Raw genomic sequence first — 21,588 nt, 5'->3', positions numbered from 1 at the left:
CATCACTCTGGGGGTTGGTGGAGGATGAGGAACTTGACCAGATATTGAGAGTGATTAGATATCAAGTGTGGGGGGTTCTTGGGCTGGGCGCGGTGTCTTATGCCTGTAATCCCAGCACTTTGGGAGGCTAAGCCGGGCAGATCACTTGAGGTCAGGAGTTCAAGACCAGCCTGACCAACATGGTGAAACCCTGTCTCTGCTAAAAATGCAAAAATTAGCTGGGAATGGTGGTGTGTGCCTATAATTCCAGCTACTCGGGAAGCCGAGACATGAGAATTGCTTGAAACCAGGAGGCAGAGGTTGCAGTGAGCTGAGATCACGCCACTGCACTCCGGCCTGGGCTACAGAGTCTCAAAAAAAAAAGGGTTGGGGGAGCTCTTGACAAACTTACTTAACAGGGTTCTTTGCTAAAACTAGATTTTAGCTGGGTACAGTGGTGCGCACTTTTAGTCCCAGCTACTCAGGAGGCTAAGTCCAGAGGAATGCCTGAGGCCAGGAGTTTGAGGCTACAGTGTGCTATGATTGCACCCGTGAATAGCCACTGCATACCAGCCTGGGCATCATGGGAAGACCCTATCTTTCAAAAAACGGTAAATACAAGTAAAAGTGGGTTTTAAGTGCACAGGTGGGCCTAGGTCAAGGTCAGGAGCCTGACTAAAGTTTGGTCAAGCAGAGAATGTCTGTCAGTCTCTTATCTTGCTTTTTTTTTTTTTTTTTTTGAGACAGAGTCTCGCTCTGTCACCCAGGCTGGAGTGCAGTGGCACAATCTCAGAACACTGCAACCTCCACTTCCCGGGTTCAAAGGATTCTCCTGCCCCAGCCTCTGGAGCAGCTGGGACTACAGGTGCATGCCACCATGCCTGGCTTATTTTTGCATTTTTAGTAGAGACGGGGTTTCACCATGTTGGCCAGGCTGGTCTCGAACTCCTGACCTCAGGTGATCCACCTGCCTCGGCCTCCCAATCAACTAACCTTCCTTCCTTCCCTACTCCCTCCCTCTCTCCCTTCCTTCCTTCTTTCCTCTCTCTTTCTTTCCCTCCCTCCCTTTCTTTTTCTTTCCTTCCTTTTTCTTTTTTGTTTTTTTGAGACAGGGTGTCACTCTGTCACCCAGACCAGAGTGCAGTGACGCCATCTAGGCTCACTGCAACCTCCGTCTCTCAGTCTCAAGTGATCCTCCTACCTCAGCCTCCAGAATAGCTGGTACTACAGGGTGCATGCCACCACATCCGGCTAATTTTTTTTTTTTTTTTTTGTAGAGATGGGGTCTTGCCATGTTGCCCAGGCTAGTCTCTTCTCTTTTCTTTCCTTTGCACAATTTAAGTCTATTTTTTCATTCAATCACCTTTTATTCTTTAAGGACCAGCTGAATCATCTGTTGGGCCTTGGTAGCACAGAATATTCACTGGATTGTTAGCGGTCAAGAATTTAACAAGGGGGAATTTCTATGAAAATAAAGAAAAATAACGATTAATAGAAACCCAGTTTCTGAATCTAGAGGGCAGTGAGTCAATAAGATTTTTAGATGTTGGGCTTGAGGATAGCAACCCAATGGATTTCCTGGTTTATGGTTTGAATGTCTCTGGTAATGACGTTTGGTGTTTCTGATGAAGTTTCTGATTGGTCCACCCAGTAGCATGCACAAAGTTGATTTCTTTTAAGTTTATATCACATTTTCCAGCTTCGGCTAGCAAGGTGCTGGGAAAATGAGCAGTTTTAATATTTTGTGACTCCAAGCCTTAAGGGTGGAAAAAAAATTGGAAATAATAGTTTGGAGAGTCATAGCCAGATATTGAAGGAAACTAGAAGAATTTAGGATCCAGGTCAGTCTGCAGATAGACCTCTAAGACAATGAACGAGACTAGAATTTTTTTTTTTTTTTTTTTTTTGTTTTTAATGAGACGGAGTTTTGCTATTGTTGCCCAGGCTGGAGTGCAACGGCACGATCTCAGCTCACTGCAACCTCTGCCTCCTGGGTTGAAGCAATTCTCCTGCCTCAGCCTCCCAAGTAGCTGGGATTACAGGCACCTGCCACCACGCCCAGCTAATTTTGTATTTTTAGTACAGACAGGGTTTCGCCATGTTGGTCAGGCTGGTCTTGAACTCCCGACCTCAGGTGATCCGCCCACCTCAGCCTCCCAAAGTGCTGCGATTACAGGCATGAGCCACTGTGCCTGGCCAAGACTAGAACTTGATAATCACGAGGATGTTCTATAGTTTTCCATTGAAACTATATTGTCTCTAAAATCACCATTTTTTTTTATTAAAGATGATCAAAGGCTGACTTGTTTGCAAAGTAAGTCTAGTCATTAAACTTGACCTCATTATTTACATAAGTATAGCAAGAATAGTGATTGATTTTGATCTTAGGCTTTTTTTTTTTTTTTTTTTTGAGACAGAGTCTCACTCTGTTACCCAGGCTGAAGTGCAATGGTGTGATCTCGCTTCACTGCAACCTCTGCCTCCCAGGTTTAAGCGATTCCCTTGCCTCAGCCTCCCAAGTAGCTGGGATTACATGTGCCCACTACCACACCCGGCTAATTTTTTGTATTTTTTAGTAGAGACGGGGTTTTGCCACGTTGGCCAGGCTGGTCTCGAACTCCTGACTTTAGACGATATGCCCACCTTGGCTTTCCAAAGTGCTGGGGTTACAGGCGTGAGCCACCACCCCTGGCCAGAATCTTAAGAATCTGAGAATCTTAGGACAGCTTTCTTCGGCTCCACAATTCTTCCATCCTCCTTGTGTGACCTTGCATTCATGTTGTGTCCACCGTCTCCACAGTGGCATACATGACAAACTGAAAGCCCCTGGACTGTTTGGTGTTCGGATCTCTCATTACTACACAATCTGAGTGCTCCCCATTGTTTAAAATGGCTCCTCAGGCTCTCTCATCTGTTCCCCCTCCCCTCCCCTCCTCTCCCCTCCCCACCCCTTCTCTCCCCTCTCCTCCCCCTTTTCTTAGAGGGACTCTTGCTCTGTCGCCCAGGCTGGAGTGCAAGGGTGCGATCTTGGCTCACTGCAACCTCTGCCTCTTGGGTTCAAGTGATTCTCCTGCCTCAGCCTCTGGAGTAGCTGGAATTACAGGTCATGCCATCACACGCAGCTAATTTTATCAGTTGTTTCAAAGCCCAGTCCTCTGCTGAAGAGCTTCCATAGGTGTTCAGGCTCATAATGACAATGAAAAGAGAGAGTTTAATTTTAATTTTTAAAAATAGAGACAAGGGTCTTGCTATGCTGCCTAGGCTGGTCTTGAACTTTCGGCTTCAAGCAATCCTCCCACGTCAGCCTCTCAAAGTGTTGGGATTACAGGTGTTAGCCACTGTGCTTGTCCAGAAGAGAGACTTTCAGGATTCTTCCTCAGTGGGTTCATAGGGAAAGGAATAAACGAAGGAACATATCTCTCAAATTGGACTTTTAAAAGCCCTTTGGCCAAGCGCGGTGGCTCACGCCTGTAATCCCAGCACTTTGGGAGGCCGAGGCGGGCGGATCACGAGGTTAGGAGATCGAGACCACCCTGGCTAACACTAAAAACACTGGTTTTTCTTTTAGTAGAGAAACTCTGTCTCTGCTAAAAGTACAAAAACAAATTAGCCAGGCATGGTAGCAGGCGCAGTGGCGGGCGCCTGTAGTTCTAGCTACTTGAGAGGCTGAGGCCCGAGAATGGCGTGAACCCGGGAGGCGGAGCTTGCAGTGAGCCGAGGTCGCGCCACTGCACTCCAGCCTGGGAGACAGAGTGAGACTCCGTCTCAAAAAATAAATGAATAAACAAATAAAATAAAAAAGCCCTTTAAGGGTATGAAGCCCAGCCAAGGACCTGCCATCAGATTTTGCTTGCAATACCTATGGATTTGGGTGAATTCCTCTTAAGAGGCTAAAGTATCTTAAGCCCCAAAGCATCTTAATTAAGGTTTCTGAGCCTGCCAGAAAGTGACATCCCTTACTCACTTAAAAGCCAGACCTTATTGGCTCCATAAAGTGAAGCCTATTTTTTTTAAGTTGTCTGATCATATTTGAAAATATGACATATGTGTTAAGGTCTTGGCAATAAAACCAATGTCTCTAATTGTGTAGTGCTACAAGGTTATCAAATTCATATTGAATTTATGCGTATTACTATACTGTCATGAAAATAAGAATACTAATAGTTTCTGAATTCTGGAGGGATCAGATAGGGAGAAAAAAATAAGTTTTATCTTTGTTCACAATGGTATATTTTACCAAATTGCTGTAAGCTATAGATAACTTAAGAGAAAATAGAAAGATTCCTTAAATTTGGAAAAAATATTAAAGAATGCGCAATGTGGCCGGGCGCGGTGGCTCACGTCTGTAATCCCAACACTTTGGGAGGCCGAGGTGGGTGGATCACGAGGTCAGGAGATCGAGACCATCCTGGCTAACACGGTGAAACCCCGTCTCTATTAAAAGTACAAAAAATTAGCCGGGCGTGGCGGCGGGCGCCTGTAGCCACAGCTACTCCGGAGGCTGAGGCAGGAGAACGGCGTGAACCCGGGAGGCGGAGCTTGCAGTGAGCCGAGATTGCGCCACTGCACTCCAGCCTGGGGGACAGAGCGAGACTCCGTCTCAAAAAGAGAAAGAAGAAAGAAAGGAAAGAAAAAAAAAGAGAAGAAAGAAAGAAAGCAAGAAAGAGAAAGAAAGAAAGCGCAATGTTAGCCATAAAATGGAATGAGTTCTGATACATGCCACAACATGGATGAACCCTGAAATCAATGTGCTAAAACAAAGAAAACCAACACATAAAAGGCCACATATTGTATGATCCTATTTATAGGAAATGTCTAGGACACAGAAATGTTAGTGGTTGACTGAGACTGGGAAGAGCAGGGATTAGGGGGCTGTTGCTTAACAGGTATGGGTTTCTTTTTCTGGTGATGTAAAGGTTCTTGAAGTAGTGGTAGGGATGGTTGCACAACATTATACTAAAAGCCACTGAATTGTACTTTTTTTTTTGAGATGGAATGTTGCTTTTGTTGCCCAGGCTGGAGTGCAATGGCGTGATCTCAGCTCACTGCAACCTCCGCCTCCTGGGTTCAAGCAATTCTCCTGCCTCAGCCCCCTGAGTAGCTGGGATTATAGGCATGGGCCACCATGCCTGGCTAATTTTTGTATTTTTAGTAGAGGTGGGGTTTCACTATGTTGGCCAGACTGGTCTTGAACTCCTGATCTCAGGTGATCCACCTGCCTCGGCCTCCCAAAGGGTTGGGATTACAGGCGTGAGCCACCGTGCCCAGCCTGAATTTTGCTTTAAGATATTTTAAATAGTGAATTGTATGTTAAGTAAATTTTATGTCAATTTTTAAGATGAGTTAAGAATGTTACAGGGTATAACTAGTTCAACCATTGTGGAAGACAGTGTGGCGATTCCTCAAGGATCTAGAACTAGAAATACCATTTGACCCAGCCATCCCATTACTGGGCATATACCCAAAGGATTATAAATCATGCTGCTATAAAGACACATGCACACGTATGTTTATAGTGGCACTATCCACAATAGCAAAGACTTGGAACTAACCCAAATGTCCATCAGTGATAGACTGCATTAAGAAAATGTGGCACATATACACCATGGAATACTATGCAGCCATAAAAAAGGTTTAGTTCTTGTCATTTGTAGGGACATGGATGAAGCTAGAAACCATTTTTTTTGAGTCGGAGTCTCACTCTATTGCCCAGGCTGGAGTGCAGTGGTGCGATCTCGGCTCACTGCAAGCTCCACTTCCCGGGTTCACGCCATTCTCCTGCCTCAGCCTCCTGAGTAGCTGGGACTACAGGCGCCTGCCACCACGCCCGGCTAATTTTTCTGTATTTTTAGTAGAGATGGGGTTTCACCATGTTAGCCAGTATGGTCTCGATCTCCTGACCTCCTGATCCGCCCGCCTCGGCCTCCCAAAGTGCTGGGATTACAGGCGTGAGCCACTGCACCCGGCGAAACCATCATTCTGAGTAAACAATCCCAAGGACAGAAAACCAAACACCGCATGTTCTCTCATAGGTGGGAATTGAACAATGAGAACACTTGGACACAGGGTGGGGAACATCACACACCGGGGCCTGTCGTGGGGTGGGGGGAGGGGGAGGGATAGCATTAGGAGAGATACGTCATGTAAATGACGACTTAACGGGTGCAGCACACCAACATGGCACATGTATACATATGTAACAAACCTGCACGTTGTGCACATGTACCCTATAACTTAAAGTATAATAATAATAAAAAAAATGTTACAGGGCATATCCTTTCTCCCAAATAATGGAACGAGGTTAAAAAAAAAAAAAAAAAAGGTTAAACATAAAATGGCGGCGGGCTGGATCGGATCACGTGACCGCCATTTCTTTCCTTCCCACCCAAAGGAAAGCCCTTCCTTCAGAGCAAGCGCAAGACATATAGCCCCGCTCATTGTTAAGCGAGGCCAAGGCAACCCTTAGGCGCGCTCTATTTCCCCTTTCGTAGCGAAAGGGCCAGGCGTATTGAGCGGTCAGGGGAGCGCGCACGCAGAACGTCAGCCAGTAAGCGCCGTTCCTCCGGGAGATGTGGAGGAGGGGGGCGGCGTGGAGGAAGAGGGGGAAGTTGGCGCATGCGCCTAAGGCTGACGGGTTTGAAATGGCTTCGATGTTAGCCAGGACCCGACTCAGGTGAAGGTCTGGTCCCCGTAGTTGGAGCAGTGGGCGGCCAAGCCGGGTCTCTTAACATCCTGTCGGATCTGTGGAAGGGCCGGGAGCGATCTTTTGGGTAGCCCGGCGGCCCCGGGCGGCGACGGTGGGGCTCTTGTGGGACTGGGACGGGAGGGACGCGGTCCCTTTTGTGCGGGTCGGAGCAGGCCCTGCGCGGCCAGCCCCACCCCCACCGCTCGGCTCCTCAGGTGCCCCCAGCGCCCCTCAGCCTCGGCATGGCGACGCTGCAGTCCGCCGCCCCATTGCTCCCGAGCCGCTGCGGTTTTGCCCTCCTGGCCCCCCGGCCCGGGACATAGTGGCGGCTCCCGGCGGCGTGGGTCTTGGGGAATAGAGGCTTTCTCCGTGCGTGGTAAACGAGCGCAGGGCTCTCGGGATCCATCGAGTGTCGTGGGGCGGTGGGTTCCGCCTTCCGTCGCCGACGGCCAGCACGGAGCTGGGACTGGAGGAAGATGGACGGCCGAGCTCTGGCCCTTGAGGGTCGCGGCGGCCGAGGAGGGGGTGCGCGGGCGGAGAATCTTCGCCTTTTCTGGTTTATCTTGGGGGGAGGGGTTTTCCCAGTGGTTCTTTAAGGGACATCCATTATCTCAACGGCCTTTTCCTTCGAGGTCGGGGATGGAAAAGAAGCCCCCTAGGTCCCTTTTCTACTCTGGAAAGTAGAGATGTTCGTTATTTAAATGATATCCTTAAATACCTGTGATGGGGGTCTTGTCCCAGTATCCGTTATTGGTTTTAACATTACCCTGGCCTCACTCCCCAACCCATTGCCAGAAGAAACACGCAGGCTGTATTTCCTGTGAATATAAAGTTGTGAACTTTTTGTTAACAATTGGGTGGATATAGCAGATGGTCTTCGTTTAAATGTGACAATTTGTAGTCCCAGAAAGGAGTGCTTTTTGTGAGTCTCCCTCTAATGTTATCTTGTAAAATAGGGCACTTTTGGTGATCTACTTGATGTAAAATGTTTTTGCTGCATTTTGGATGTTCATTTGCCCTTTTTCTACTTACAGTTGTTATTTCTGCTGAAATCTGCGAAGGCGTCCTCGACACATTAAACATTTCTTTCTATTGTAATATCCTTTTGTGATATCTGTAGCTTGGTTGGACTTTAAAATGTGGATCCTTTTCTTGATAGATCGATGCTATAGAAGACAAACAAGGGAAGGTTTTTTTCCTTTTGCATCATGGCTCAATTTGGAGGACAGAAGAATCCGCCATGGGCTACTCAGTTTACAGCCACTGCGGTATCACAGCCAGGTCAGGCTTCTAAATGAATGTACTGTAATTGTTTGTGGGGGACTTGTTAAAACTACGTGAATTAGGGCTGGGGGTGGTGGCTCACGCCTGTTATCCTAGCACTTTGGGAAGCGGAGAAGGTGGATCACGAGGTCAGGAGTTCGTAACCAGCCTGGCCAGCATGGTGAAACCCCGTCTCTACTAAAAATACTAAAATTAGCCGGGCCTGGTGGCACGCGCCCATAATCCTAGCTACTCAGGAGGCTGAGGCAGGAGAATCCCTTGAACCCGGGAGGTGGAGGTTGCAGTTAGCCGAGATCGCGCCACTGCACTCCAGCCTGGGCGACAGAGAGATACTCCGTCTCAAAAAAACAAAACAAAACAACATGAATTAGGCTGTTCTGATATTCTGATATTGTAAAGTGTTTGCAAATTGTGAATTCATTAACTTTCTCTGTGAAGCTCCTTTAAAAATCCATAGATAAACTAACAAGCTGTTTTACATAGCAGTTTGGACAGTTTTGTAGTTTTTTTTCCCCCATTTATTTATTTATTTATTTTTATTTATTTTTTTTTTTGAGACGGAGTCTTGCTCTGTCGCCCAGGCTGGAGTGCAGTGGGGCAATCTCAGCTCACTGCAAGCTCCGCCTCCCGGGTTCACGCCATTCTCCTGCCTCAGCCTCCTGAGTAGCTGGGACTACAGGCACCCGCCACCACGCCCGGCTAATTTTTTTTTTGTTGTATTTTTAGTAGAGACGGGGTTTCACCATCTTAGCCAGGATGGTCTCGATCTCCTGACCTTGCGATCTGCCCGCCTCGGCCTCCCAAAGTGCTGGGATTACAGGCGTAAGCCACCGCGCCCGGCAGTTTTGTAGTTTTTTAATACCTTAGATTAACTTTTAATTGATTTAATTCTGTTAGAGTTCAGCTACTCATTCATTAGAATATACTGTATTTGGCATGTTAAGTTGTCAGTATTAATGAGTTATGTTTAAAAGTAAATGGGCCGGGTGCGGTGACTCATGCCTGTAATCCCAGCACTTTGGGAGGCCAAGGCGGGCAGATCACAAGGTAAGGAAATCGAGACCATCCTGGCTTACATGGTATAACCCCGTCTCTACTAAAAATACAAAAAATTAGTCGGGCATGGTGGCGGGCACCTGTAGTCCCAGTTACTCGGGATGCTGAGGCAGGAGAATGGCGTGAACCCAGGAGGTGAAGCTTGCAGCGAGCTGAGGTCGCGCCACTGCACTTCAGCCTGGGTGACAGAGCAGGACTCCATCTCAAAAAGAAAAGAAAAAAAAGTAAATGTAGGCTGGGCGCAGTGGCTTGTGCCTGTAATCCCAGCACTTTGGGAGGCTGAGGTGGGTGGATCACCTGAGGTCAGGAGTTCAAGACCAGCCTGACCAACATGGAGAAACCCTGTCTCTACTAAAAATACAAAACTGGCTGGGCATGGTGGTGCATGCCTGTAATCCTAACTACTTGGGAGGCTGAGGCAGGAGAATCGCTTGAACCTGGGAGGCAGAGGTTACAGTGAGCCGAGATCACACCACCGCACTCCAGGCTGGGCAACAAGAGCAAAACTCCGTCTCAGAAAAAAAAAAAAAAATGTATTTAGGCTAGGTGAGGTGTCTCTTGCCTGTAATCCCAGCATTTTGGGAGGCCAAGGTGGGCAGATACCTGAGGTCAGGAGTTCAGAGACCAGCCTGGCTGACATGGTGAAATCCTATGTGTACCTAAAAAATACAAAAGTTAGCTTGGCGTGTTTGCGCACGCCTGTAATCCCAGCTACTCACGAGGCTGAGGCAGGAGAAGTACTTGAACCGGGGAGGCAGAGGTTGAGTGAGCTGATATCGCAATGCCACACTCCAGTCTGGGTGATAAAGGGAGACTCTCCCCAAAAAAAAATTGAGACGGAGGTCTCACTTTGTTACCCAGGTGGATCTTGAACTTTTGGGCTCACATGATCCTCCCATCTTGGCCTCCTAAAGTGCTGGGATTACAGGTGTGAACCACCAGGACTAGCCAGTTGTTTGAATTTAAAGTTGAAAAACTACATTCAAAAAAAAAATTACCTGGACCTGGTGTTATGTACCTGTGGTGCTAGCTATTCAGGGAGGTTGAGGTAGAAGGATTGCTTGAGCCAGGGAGGTCAAGGTTGCAGTGAGCCATGATGGTGCCATTGCACTCCAGTCTGAGTGAGACCTGGTCTCAAAAAAGGTAAAGAAAAAGAAAGAAAACCAACTCTAAAGAATTTAGTTACTAGACAAAAGAAAAAGATAGTTGTAAAAGCTGCTGGGTGCAGTGGCTCACTCCTGTAATCCCAGCACTTTGGGAGGCCAGGGCCGGCAGATCACCTGAGGTTGGGAGTTCAAGACCAGCCTGACAAACGTGGAGAAACCCCATCTCTACTAAAAATACAAAATTAGCCTGGCGTGGTGGCACGTGTCTGTAATCCCAACTACTTGGGATGCTGAAGCAGGAAAATCTCGAACCTGGCGGAGGTTGCGGTGAGCTCAGATGCTCAGATTGCGCCATTGCGCTCTAGCCTGGGCAACAAGAGAGAAACTCCGTCTCAAAAAAAAAAAAAAATAGTTGTAAAAGCAGTAAAAAAAATTTACATTTTCAAAATAAAGTCAACAAGGCCCGGTGCAGCACTTTGGGAGGCGGAGGTGGGCATATCACTGAGGTCGGGGAGTTTGAGACCAGCTTGACCAACACAGTGAAACCTCCTCTCTACTAAAAATACAAAAATTGGACGGGTGTGGCAGAGGTTGCAGTGAGCCGAGATGGCACCACTGTACTCCAGCCTGAGCAGCAGAGTGAGACTCCAGCTCAAAAAAAATAAATAAAAATAAAGTCAACAAAATGTCATTTTCAAAGTAAGTAGAAAATGTTATTGAAGCTTTAAATTCTTCCCAATCTTTTTAGGAAGAATTTTTTTTTTTTGGTCATTTTTTGACTTATTTGTTGAATCTTAAAAGCTTTAACTCCTGTAGATTCAGAATTTTTTACTTGAATGAAACCAGTTGTGTTTAGGGATTTTAAATAAGTTTCCCAAGAATTCTACAGAATGAGATTTTGATTGTCTTTTAATTTGAATATATTTTTATTTATTTTATATCTCTTTGCTGCATTTTACTTGCTTAAAATATCTTTTTTAATTCGAGGTCAATTTCGGAGACACTGTGATCTTCTAACTTCAGTGTTCCAAAATTTGATGGAAATGATTAGTTATCTTGGTGACCTTTCTCTTTAAAGACGTGGAGACCTGGCACAGTGGCTCATGTATGTAATCCCAGCACTTTGGGAGGCTGAGGCAGGAGGATCAGTTGCATCCAGGAGTCCCAAGACCAGCCTGGGCAATATAAGGAAACCCCATCTGCAGAAACTCAAAAATTAGCCAGGTGTGGTAGAGCACGCCTGTAGTCCCAGCTATTGGGGAGGCTGAGGCGTGAAGATCGCTTAAACCTTGGGAGGTCTAGGCTACAGTGAGCTGTGATAGTTCTGCCATATTCCAGCCTGGGTGACAGAGTGAGACCCTGTCCCAAAAAAAAAAAAAAAAAAAGAAATGGGTACTTCAGGGTTTTAATTTTTTTTTTTTTGAGATTGAGTCTTGCTCTGTTGCCCAGGCTGGAGTGCAGTGGCATGATCTTGGCTCACTGCAAGCTCCGCCTCCCGGGTTCAAGCAATTCTCATGCCTCAGCCTCCCAAGTAGCTGGGACTATAGGCGTGTGGCAGCACGCCCGGCTGATTTTTTATATTATTAGTAGAGACTGGGTTTCACCCTGTTAGCCAAGATGGTCTTGATCTCCTGACCTCGTGATCCGCCCACCTCGGCCTCCCAAAGTGCTGGGATTACAGGCGTGAGCCACTGCACCTGGCTCTTGACGTTCTTAAACCTTTGTATCCTAATCCACAGTGCTTACCATAGATCCTTACTTCCCTAAGGAAGCTTTTCTCCTCCCATCTCTGGCTTGGTGGTGATACTCTATCTTTAGTATTATTATTTTAAATTCTAACTGCTTGCTTTTATTTGTTTTTCTCTCTTAGTCACTATATGTGATAATTCTTATTTTTCCTCCAGCTCCAGTGCATCCATCAGATCTGATATTCCTAAAACATAGTTTCTGTCAAAATCACAGAGTTTTGGCTGGGCGTGGTGGTTCATGCCTGTAATCCCAGCACTTTGGGATGCCAAGGCAGGCAGATCACGAGGTCAGGAGTCCGAGACCAGCTTGGCCAACATGGTGAAACCCCGTCTCTACTAAAAATACAAAAATTAGCCAGACATAGTGGTGTGCACCTGTAATCCCAGTTATTCGGGAGGCTGAGGCAGGAGAATCACTTGAACCTGGAGGCAGAGGTTGCAGTGAGCCCAGATCGTGCCACTGCACTCCAGCCTGGGCGATGAGCAAGACTTCCTCTCAAAAAAAAAAAAAAAAAAAAAAAAAAAATTCACAGAATTTTTTTCGAAGCTGGATCAGGCCTAAACTAGATTTTTTTTTTTCTTTTTTTTTTTTGACAGAGTCTTGCTCTGTCACCCAGGCTGGAGTGCAGTGGCACGATCTGGGCTCACTGCAATCTCTGCCTTCCGGGTTCAAGTGATTCTTGTGCCTCACCCTTTGGGACTGTAGCTGGGACTACAGGCGCGTGCTACCACTCCCGGCTAATTTTGTGGGTTTTATTTTTAGTAAAGATGGGGTTTTGCCATCTTGCCCAGGCTGGTCTTGAATTCCTGAGCTCAGACAATCCGCCCATCGTGGCCTCCCAAAGCTAAGCTAGATTCTATCCCAACTTAATTCTCTAAGAGATGAGGAAATTGAGGCCAAGGACGGTGAAAAAAATTTGTTTAGGTCTCACAGGAGGTCATAGCAGAGTCAGTGTTAGGACCTCAGAATTGTAGTTCATTTTATCTTCTATTTCTTCATTTTCTCATTCATCTGCAAAAGTATCTTCAAGGAGTTTTAGAATACAGTTCAGATTCTAGGATGGTATTCAAGGTCTTATTTTTGTGGCCCTGTTTTTCATTTTTCTCACCCCTTGAAATATATTCTTAATATTTACCGTATTTTTCCATATCCTACCTGAAGTGCTTTGATACATCTTCAGTGACAGCCATTCTAGGGACCAGGGCTTTTAGTTTTGAAAATTTCTGTTGTGTAAAGAGACATTGAGAGAAATGGCCAGTGACTCACCAGTCAATGACCAGTCAATCAAATCTTTAAGTAGCCCTTATATCAATTATCTTATTTTATTTTTTTGAACATGGAGTCTCGCTCTGTCTGCTCAGGCTGGAGTCTGTCTCACTCTGCCTAGGCTGGAGTTCAGTGGCATGATCTCAGCTCACTGTAACTTCTGCCTCCAGGGTTCAAGCAATTCTCCTGCCTCAGCCTTCTGAATATCTGGGGCTATAGGCTTGCTACCATACCCGGCTAATTTTTGTATATTTAGTAGAGACAGGGTTTCACCATGTTGTCCAGGCTGCTCTTGAACTTCTGACCTCAAGTAATCCATCCGCCTTGGCCTCCCAAAATGCTGGGATTACAGGTGTGAGCCACTGTGCCCGGCCTTAGATCAATTATTGATTATAGAGGTACCTTCAGTATATTTGATGAAAAATATTTACATGTGTATCTGTATTTAAACTATTAAAATATGGAGGTGGATTTACCAGATTCAGACCTATTGTCACCCATTTCATATATTTTTTTAAACATCCATTTCATTTTTTGATTTTTTTTCTTTAATCTTTTTAGCTAAGGGAAAAAGACATCCAAAAATAATCCTGGAGGTTTTTTTTTCATTGTTTTTATTTGTTTTTTGAGACAGGGTCTCACTTTGTTGCCTAGGCTGGTCTCAAATTTCTGCCTTCAAGGGATCACTCAGCCTATGAATGGTGTCTTCAGCTGCCTAAGGGGATTGGCCAACAGTTATTTGAATTGTAGTAAGAAGAGGCTATCGCCAGGAGCACTAGTCATCACTTCCAAAGGTCTTCTGTCTGAGAGCGGAAGAGCTGTCATCTGTTAGGACATTATAGAGAGTATAAGAACCTCATATAACAATAAGGCTTTTCCTTTTCCTTATAGAATAGCACTGTCCAGGCTGGGCGCGAGTGGCTCTCGCCTGTAATCCCAGCACTTTGAGAGGCCAGACAGGTGGATCGCCTGAGGTCAGGAGTTTGAGACCCACCCAGCTAACCTGGTGAAACCCTGTCTCTACTAAAAATACAAAAATAAGCTGGGCGTGGTGGTGGGCGTCTGTAATCCCAGCTACTCGGGAGGCTGAGGCAGGAGAATCACTTTAACTCGGAGACAGGTTGCAGTGAGCCGAGATCGTGCCATTGCACTCCAACCTGGGCGATAGAGCTGGACTCCGTCCCAAAAAAAAAAAAAAAAGCCCTGTCCAATAAGTAGAACTTTCTATGGTAATGAGCATGTGCTACATCTGCTTTGTATAATATGATACCCACTATGTGTGACTATTAAGCAAGCCCCTGAAATATACTTAGTGTGACTGAGGAACTGAATTTGTAATTTTATGTTAATTGTTATTAATTTAAATGAAATAACCACATGTATTTGGTGGGTAGTGAATTGGACAATACAGTTATATAAGATCATAACACTTGTAATAGGTTATATTTAAAATATTATTTTGTAGCCAGGCGTGGTGACTTACTCTTTTTTGTTTTTTTGGGTTTTTTTGTTTTTTTTTTGAGACAGAGTCTTGCTCTGTCGCCCATGCTGGAGTGCAGTGGCGCTATCTCGGCTCACTGCAAGCTCCGCCTCCCGGGTTCATGCCATTCTCCTGCCTCAGCCTCCCGAGTAGCTGGGACTACAGGCGCCTGCCACCACGCCTGGCTAATTTTTTGTATTTTTAGTAGAGTCAGGGTTTCACTGTGTTAGCTAGGATGGTCTCGATCTCCTGACCTTGTGATCCACCCGCGTCTGCCTCCCAAAGTGCTGGGATTACAGGCGTGAGCCACCGCGCCCGGCTCATGGTGACTTACTCTTTTAATCCTAGCGCTTTGAGAGGGTCGCTTGATTCCAGGAGTTTGAGACCAATGTGGTGGCACATGCCAGTAGTCCCTCAGGAGGCTGAGTCAGGAGGATTGAGCAAAACTCCGTCTAAAAAAAAAAAAAAAAGATACAAAAACATTTCTTGGGTCAGTTTGAAATTTTGAATTTTAAAGTCTTTAAAAATTTATTTTTTAGAGTGGGGTCTTGCTATGTTGCCTAGGCTGGATTTGAACTCTTGGATGGAAGCAGTCCTCCTGCCTTAGGCTCCTGTTTGCACCAACATGTTCTGCCAGGTTTTGAATTTTATTCATTATTTCAGAAAGATGACTCACTTTTTTTTTTATTGAGATGGAGTTTCGCTCTTGTCGCCCAGGCTGGAGTGCAGTGGTACAATCTCGGCTCACTGTAACCTCCGCCTCCCGTGTTCAAGCGATTCTTCTGCCTCAGCCTCCTGAGTAGCTGGGATTATAGGCACGTGTGCCACCACACCCGGCTAATTTTTGTATTTTTAGTAGAGACGGGGTTTCGCCATGTTGGTCAGGCTGGTCTCAAACTCCTAACCCCCTGATCCACCCGTGTCGCCTTCCCTAAGTGCTGGGATTACAGGCGTGAGCCGCTGCGCCCAGCCCCTCTTTTGTGTTTTAATGATAGCTTGTGGTCAATAAATTATGTTAATAGTATATTATAACATGCCTGTTTTAGTCATATGAAACTGATTGTAGTTTTTAAAAAAGAATATATATATATATATTTATTTTTTGAGGTGGAGTCTAGCTCTGTTGCCCAGGCTGGAGTGCAATGGCAGGGTCTCGGCTCACTGTAACCTCCACCTCCCAGGTTCAAGTGATTCTCCTGCCTCAGCCTGCTGAGTAGCTGGGACTACAGGCGCGTGCCACCATGCCCCACTAATTTTTGTATTTTTAGTAGAGACAGGGTTTCACCATTTTGGCCAGGATGGTTTCGATCTCTTCACCTTGTGATCCGCCCGCCTCAGCCTCCCAAAGTGCTGGGATTACAGGCGTGAGCCACCGCACCCGGCCAAAAAAGAATATATTTTTATCCTTAAAGGTGGTTTCAGAAAACTTAGCCCTTAATTTTTTTAATTTAATTTTTTGAGACAGGGCTTCACTTTGTCACACAGGCCGGAGTACAGTGGTGCAGTCACGCTCGCTGTAGCCTTGATATCCTGGGCTCAGGTGATTCACCCACCTCAGCCTCCTGGGTAGCTGGGACTACAGGTGTGCGTCACCATGTACTACCAAATTTTTTATATTTTTCGTAGAGACAGAGTTTTGTCTTGTTGCCCAGGCTGCCCTCAAATTCCTGGGCTCAAGCAGTCTGCTCACCGTGGCCTCCCAAATTGCTGGGATTACAAATATAAGCCACTGTGCCTGGCCTAAATTTTATTTAGTAGATAGCCTGTGGTCATTTTGGTTTCATTTCATTTAGTTATTTGTGATATAAATACATAGTGATAAGTATCTATTGTGATTGTGGTTATGGGACCTTTGACAATCTTATTGAATGAGGTAAAAGTGAAGGATAAAGTGCTTCAATATGTATAATTGGAAAAGATCTTCAAATGACACGTGTTTAGCTATTTATGTGTGTGAGGGAGATTAAATCAGAGATTAATACCTTTGTACTTTGCAGATTACAGAATTACTTGCAGAATGTTGATTCTAATAATTCACATTGAGTGCAGAATGCACATATAAAAATATTCAAGGATAGCTTCTCAAATGTCCACAAAGGGGAGCATTAATAAATATTTAATGAAATACACTTCATTGAAATTAAAGTCTCAAGTATAAGTGATTTAGAAAAGAACTGTTATGTATTTATAAAAGATATAATCACATTCACAGTGATTTCACAAAATTTGAATAAGTACCTAGTAGTGCGAAGCAACTACTCTACTGCAGTGTAAATTATCTTCCTATCAATTTTTCCTAGCAGTCAAAATCTTCATTACCTGTTAAATTGTCTTGTTTCTGTTTTTTGTTTTTTTTTTGGTAGAATCTTGCTCTGTCACCCAGGCTGGAGTGCAGTGGCACAATCTCGGCTCACTGCAACCTCTACCTCCTGGGTTCAAACAAGTGCCTCAGCCTCAGAAGAAGCTGGGATTACAGGCATGGGCCATCACACCTGGCTAATTTTTGTATTTTGAGTAGAGATGGGGTTTCGCCATGTTTGCCAGGCTGGTCTCAAACTCCTGACCTCAAGCAATTTCACCCACCTTGGCCTCCCAAAGTGCTAGGATTACAGGCGTGAGCCGCAGTACCTAGCTGAAATTGTCTTGTTTCTAACTCATCACATGGACTGTCAGGTGTAGAAAAGAGAAGTGTGGGTATTGGATGTCATCTTACCTACTTGGTGCTGGACTGTTGTATGCTGCCAGAATACAGAACACCCAGAAAAATTATAAGAAAAATGGACATTCTGCGATTTTGGCTCTCAGCACTTCTGCTGTGGCAGCTGTCAATACTTCCCAGGGTTGTGGGAGTTGGTACCAGCAGAGTGAAACAGCAAATCTAAGGCCGTGGTTCAGGTGGATGAAAGTGATGTCATGATACTTATACTTGAATCACTGATTTAAAATGTCAAATGCAGAACATGCCGATCTTAATTTATTAACATGCCAATTTAGATTATTAGAATTTAAAGTACTAATACTTTTTCATAGCGTCTTGTTCCTATTTACATGATAATTTTTTTTCTATTACCAGAACAGTTTTTTTTGTTTGTTTGTTTGAGACAGAGTCTTGCTCTGTCACCCAGGCTGTAGTGCAGTGGTGCCATCTCAGCTCACCGCAACCTCCGCCTCCCTAGTTCAGGCTGTTCTCCTGCCTCAGCCTCCTGAGTAGCTGGTACTACAGGTGTGCACCACCATGCCCAGCTAACCTTTGTATTTTAATAGAGATGGGGTTTCACCGTGTTGGCCAGGCTGGTCTCAAACTCCTGTCCTCAGGTGATCTGCCCGCCTTAACCTCCCAGAATGCTGGGATTACAGGTGTGAGCCACCATGCCCAGCCAGAACAGTTGTTCTTAACCTTTCTAGGGCCTATATATAATCCTTTTGAAAATCGGATGACAGCTATGGATTTATCTTCCATTTTGCATACGTTTTCAGGAAATTATCCCACCTTTTAGAACCTATGCCCTATCCAGGCATGGTGGTATGCGACTGTAGTCCCAGTTGCCAGGGATGCTGAGGCGAGAGGATTGCTTGAACCCAGGAGTTCAAGGCTGCAGTGAGCTAAGATTGCACCACCGCGTTCCAGCCTGGGTAACAGTGTGACTACATCTCTGAAAAAATAATAATAGAACCTGTGCCCTACATTTTGATGCACTATTTTTTCTGTATTCTCATTGCGGTTAACCTCATTTTGAATTAATATTGGTGTTAAGATATTCCCCACGTCTATTTAAATTCACTTTGTTGGTCCTTGTTTTATCCTTTCTCCCTACCTATGACATCTGACTTATCTTAAAAATAGTTAAAAGAGAAAATAGGCCAGGCACAGTGGCTCATACCTATAATCCCAGCACTTTGGGAGGCCGAGGTGGATGGATTGCTTGAGCCCAGGAATTCGACACCAGCCTGGGCAACATAGTGGGACCCTGTCTTTACAGAAACTATCAAAAATTAGTCAGGCATGGTGGAATGTGCCTGTAGTCCTAGCTACTCTGGAGGCTGAGGGAGGAGGATCACCTGAGTTCGGGAGGTTGAGGTTGCAGTGAGCCAAGATTCTGCCACTACACTTGAGCCTGTGTGACAGAGTGAGACCCTGTCTCAAAAAAAGAAAAAAGAGAAAATGAAAAACTTGGTGGTGTAATGATTAGCACTGTGTATTTAGGACATTTGTAAAGTTTTCTTTTCACTGTAGATTCTTCTCTTTCTTTAAATTTTAAAAATCTGGTTTTGGCCTGAAATCCCAGCACTTTGGGAGGCACAGGCAAAAGGATCACTTGAGTCCAGGACACTTGAGACCAGCCTGGGCAATATAGCAAGACCCCATCTCTATTATAATAAGAATTTTTTAAATTTATTTATTTTTTATTTTTGTTGAGATCAAGTCCCGCTTTGTCACTCAGGCTGGAGTGCAGTGGCACGACCTTGGCTTACTATACCTCCCAGGTTCAAGTGATTCTCCTGCCTTAGCCTCCCGAATAGCTGGGATGACAGGCTCACGCCACCACACCTGGCTAATTTTTATATTTTTGGTAGAGACAAGGTTTCACCATGTTGGCCATGCTGGTCTCAAACTCCTGACCTCAGGTGATCTACCCTGCTTAGCCTCCCAAAGTGCTGGGATTACAGGCGTGAGCTACCATGCCGAGGTTTTTTTAAAAACATTTTTTAAAATTATCGTTTTTGCAGAGGATAATTTTGAATTTTTAAAAATTCTAAACATGATTTCTGGGATTTTGTTTCTTATTTTGTTATTTTTTTTATTTTAAATGAAATTAGACTTTTTAAATAGTTGATGGTAAACCTCAAACTTTGAATGAATTTTTGTGATGTTCAAGAGTAGGGTACCTTCCTTTGGTCGGTTCATTAAAGCTCTTTATTCTGTTTTTATAAAGCACAAATTGTTCTTTCTATAGAGTTAATAACTAATAGTTATAAGGCAGCAATTTTTTTCAGATTGTTCCGAGATACAAGCAAGATAGTTTGGGGAAGGGAGTGTTCCATGAGCAAATACTGGTTTTTACGGCCTCTTGGTTTTGTCCCCCTAGATACCATTGAGAAAATTGGGCTGATGCCTGTAATCCTAACACTTTGGGAGCCTAAGGAAGGAGGATCGCTTGAACCCAGGAGTTCAAGACCAGCCTGGGCAACATTAATGAGATTCCATTTCCTTTTTTTTTTTCTTTTTTCTTTTTTGGACTCAGAGTCTGACTGTGTCACCCAGGCTAGAGTGCAGTGGTACAATCTTGGCTCACTGCAACCTCTGCCCCCTCCGGGTTGAAGTGATTCTCGTGCCTCAGCCTCCTGAGGTATAATTCAGTTTAATTCAACTGAATTACTTAACGCAGTTACGTAAAGCGTAAATGCATTTAATTCCTGCGTTTAATTCAGTTTCCTGAACTTAGCCTTAGATCCCATTTTTTTCAAAATTTATTGCCCCAGGGAGCTAGTGGTCATTTTTCTAGGAGATGCATTTTTGCGAAGTGCAGTGCTAGACCATCATTTTTACCTAAAGTTTCTGCATTTAATGGAATTGGGTAAAAGGATCAAGTAAAACCTTTATCATATTCTCCTCAGTGTGTAGCTATCTCTGAGCGTACATTAAACATTTAAGTACCAAAGTCTATCATTTTGAGCCCCTCCCCAATTATTTGGTCTTAGCAAATTATCATTTTAAGTCATTACATGGTGAATTGTTTTTTAATTTCTCAGTACAGTAGTGTACACTAACTAAAACCTCTTTGTGGCCAGTTGTGGTGGCTCACACGTGTAATCCCAGTACTTTGGGATCCCGAAGCAGGTGGATTGCTTGAGCCTAGGAGTTCGAGACGAGCCTGGGAAACATAAGGTGATCCCTTTTCTACCAAAAATTTAAAAATTAGCAGGATGTGGTGGCTTGCACCTGTAGTCCCACCTACTCGGAAGGCTGAGGTGGGAGGATCACTTGAACCTGGGGAGGTCGAGGCTTCCATAAGCTGTGATTGCACAACTGCACTTCAGCCTTAGTGACAAAGTGAGACTGTCTCAAAAACAAACCGTTTTTGTGCTTTTTTTTTTTTTTTTTCAATATTGAGAGGTAAGAGTTTTACTCTGTGAAAATCCCTCATAGGATTATGTCTCACTGCAGCCTGGAATGTCTGGGCTCAAGTGATCCTCTCATCTCAGCATCCTGAGTAGAATGATCCTCCTATCTCAGCCCCCTGAGTAGGTGGGACTACAGGTACCTGCCTCCATGTGTGGCTCATTTTTTTTAATCTTTGTAGAGATGAGATCTCACTTTGTTGCCCAGGTTGGTCTCAAACTCCTGGGCCCAAGTGATCCTCCCACTTCAGCCTCCCAAAGGGTTGGAATTACAGACATGAGCCGCCTCGTCCAGCCTACATTTTTTTCTTCAAAGACTAGACAAGCATTGTAATCAGAAGGGGAAAAGAGTAGAACAAGGAGTTCAGTCAGTAACTGAACAACCACTTTAGATAACTCATTACCTTTGGACCAGGCTTTTTGTGCTTAAGTGTTGTTTTTGTCCGTTTTCTTTTTTTTTTTTTTTTTGAGATGGAGTCTCACTCTGTTGCCCAGGCTGGAGTGCAGTGGTGATCTCAGCTCACTGCAACCTCCGGCTCCCAGGTTTAAACGATTCTCCTGCCTCAGCGTCCTGAGCTGCTGGTACTACAGGTGTGTGTCACCATGCCCAGTTAATTTTTGTATTTTTAGTAGAGACGGGGTTTCACTATGTTGGCCAGCCTGGTCTCGAACTCCTGACCTCAGGTGATCCTCCCACCTCGGTTTCCCAGAGTTCTGGGGTTGCAAGCATAAGCCACCACCCCCAGCCAGTTTTAGTCTTTTTTAAAATTAGAAATTTTTCTTGACATATAAAAATCCTATGTATTTATGGTATACATACACAATTACTTAATACCGAAGTTTTATAGATAATATATATAAAG

General features: G+C 44.8%; 1 protein-coding gene across 14 annotated transcripts in view; it reads left to right on the top strand.

The window, feature by feature from the left end:
* The first annotated feature begins 6,385 nt into the window (after positions 1-6,385).
* The window catches only part of CCAR1 (cell division cycle and apoptosis regulator 1), a 73,977-nt gene continuing 58,774 nt past the window's right edge, over positions 6,386-21,588 (top strand). For 2 of the 14 annotated variants that reach the window (XM_055353631.2, XM_055353625.2), the window contains exons 1-2: positions 6,386-6,526; positions 7,824-7,945. In XM_055353631.2, coding sequence (XP_055209606.1) covers positions 7,873-7,945 — 73 coding nt within the window. In that variant the 5' untranslated portion in view covers positions 6,386-6,526; positions 7,824-7,872. Of the gene's footprint in view, positions 7,190-7,823; positions 7,946-21,588 lie in introns of all 14 variants that reach the window. The other 12 variants (XM_055353629.2, XM_063710049.1, XM_019035111.4 and 9 more) reach the window with 11 other exon arrangements.

The sequence above is a fragment of the Gorilla gorilla genome, chromosome 8, assembly GCF_029281585.2.
Source record: "Gorilla gorilla gorilla isolate KB3781 chromosome 8, NHGRI_mGorGor1-v2.1_pri, whole genome shotgun sequence".
Taxonomy (NCBI): Eukaryota; Metazoa; Chordata; class Mammalia; order Primates; family Hominidae; genus Gorilla; species Gorilla gorilla.
Note: the sequence above shows the minus strand (reverse complement) of the source record. Positions and strands in the feature narration are given on the sequence as shown.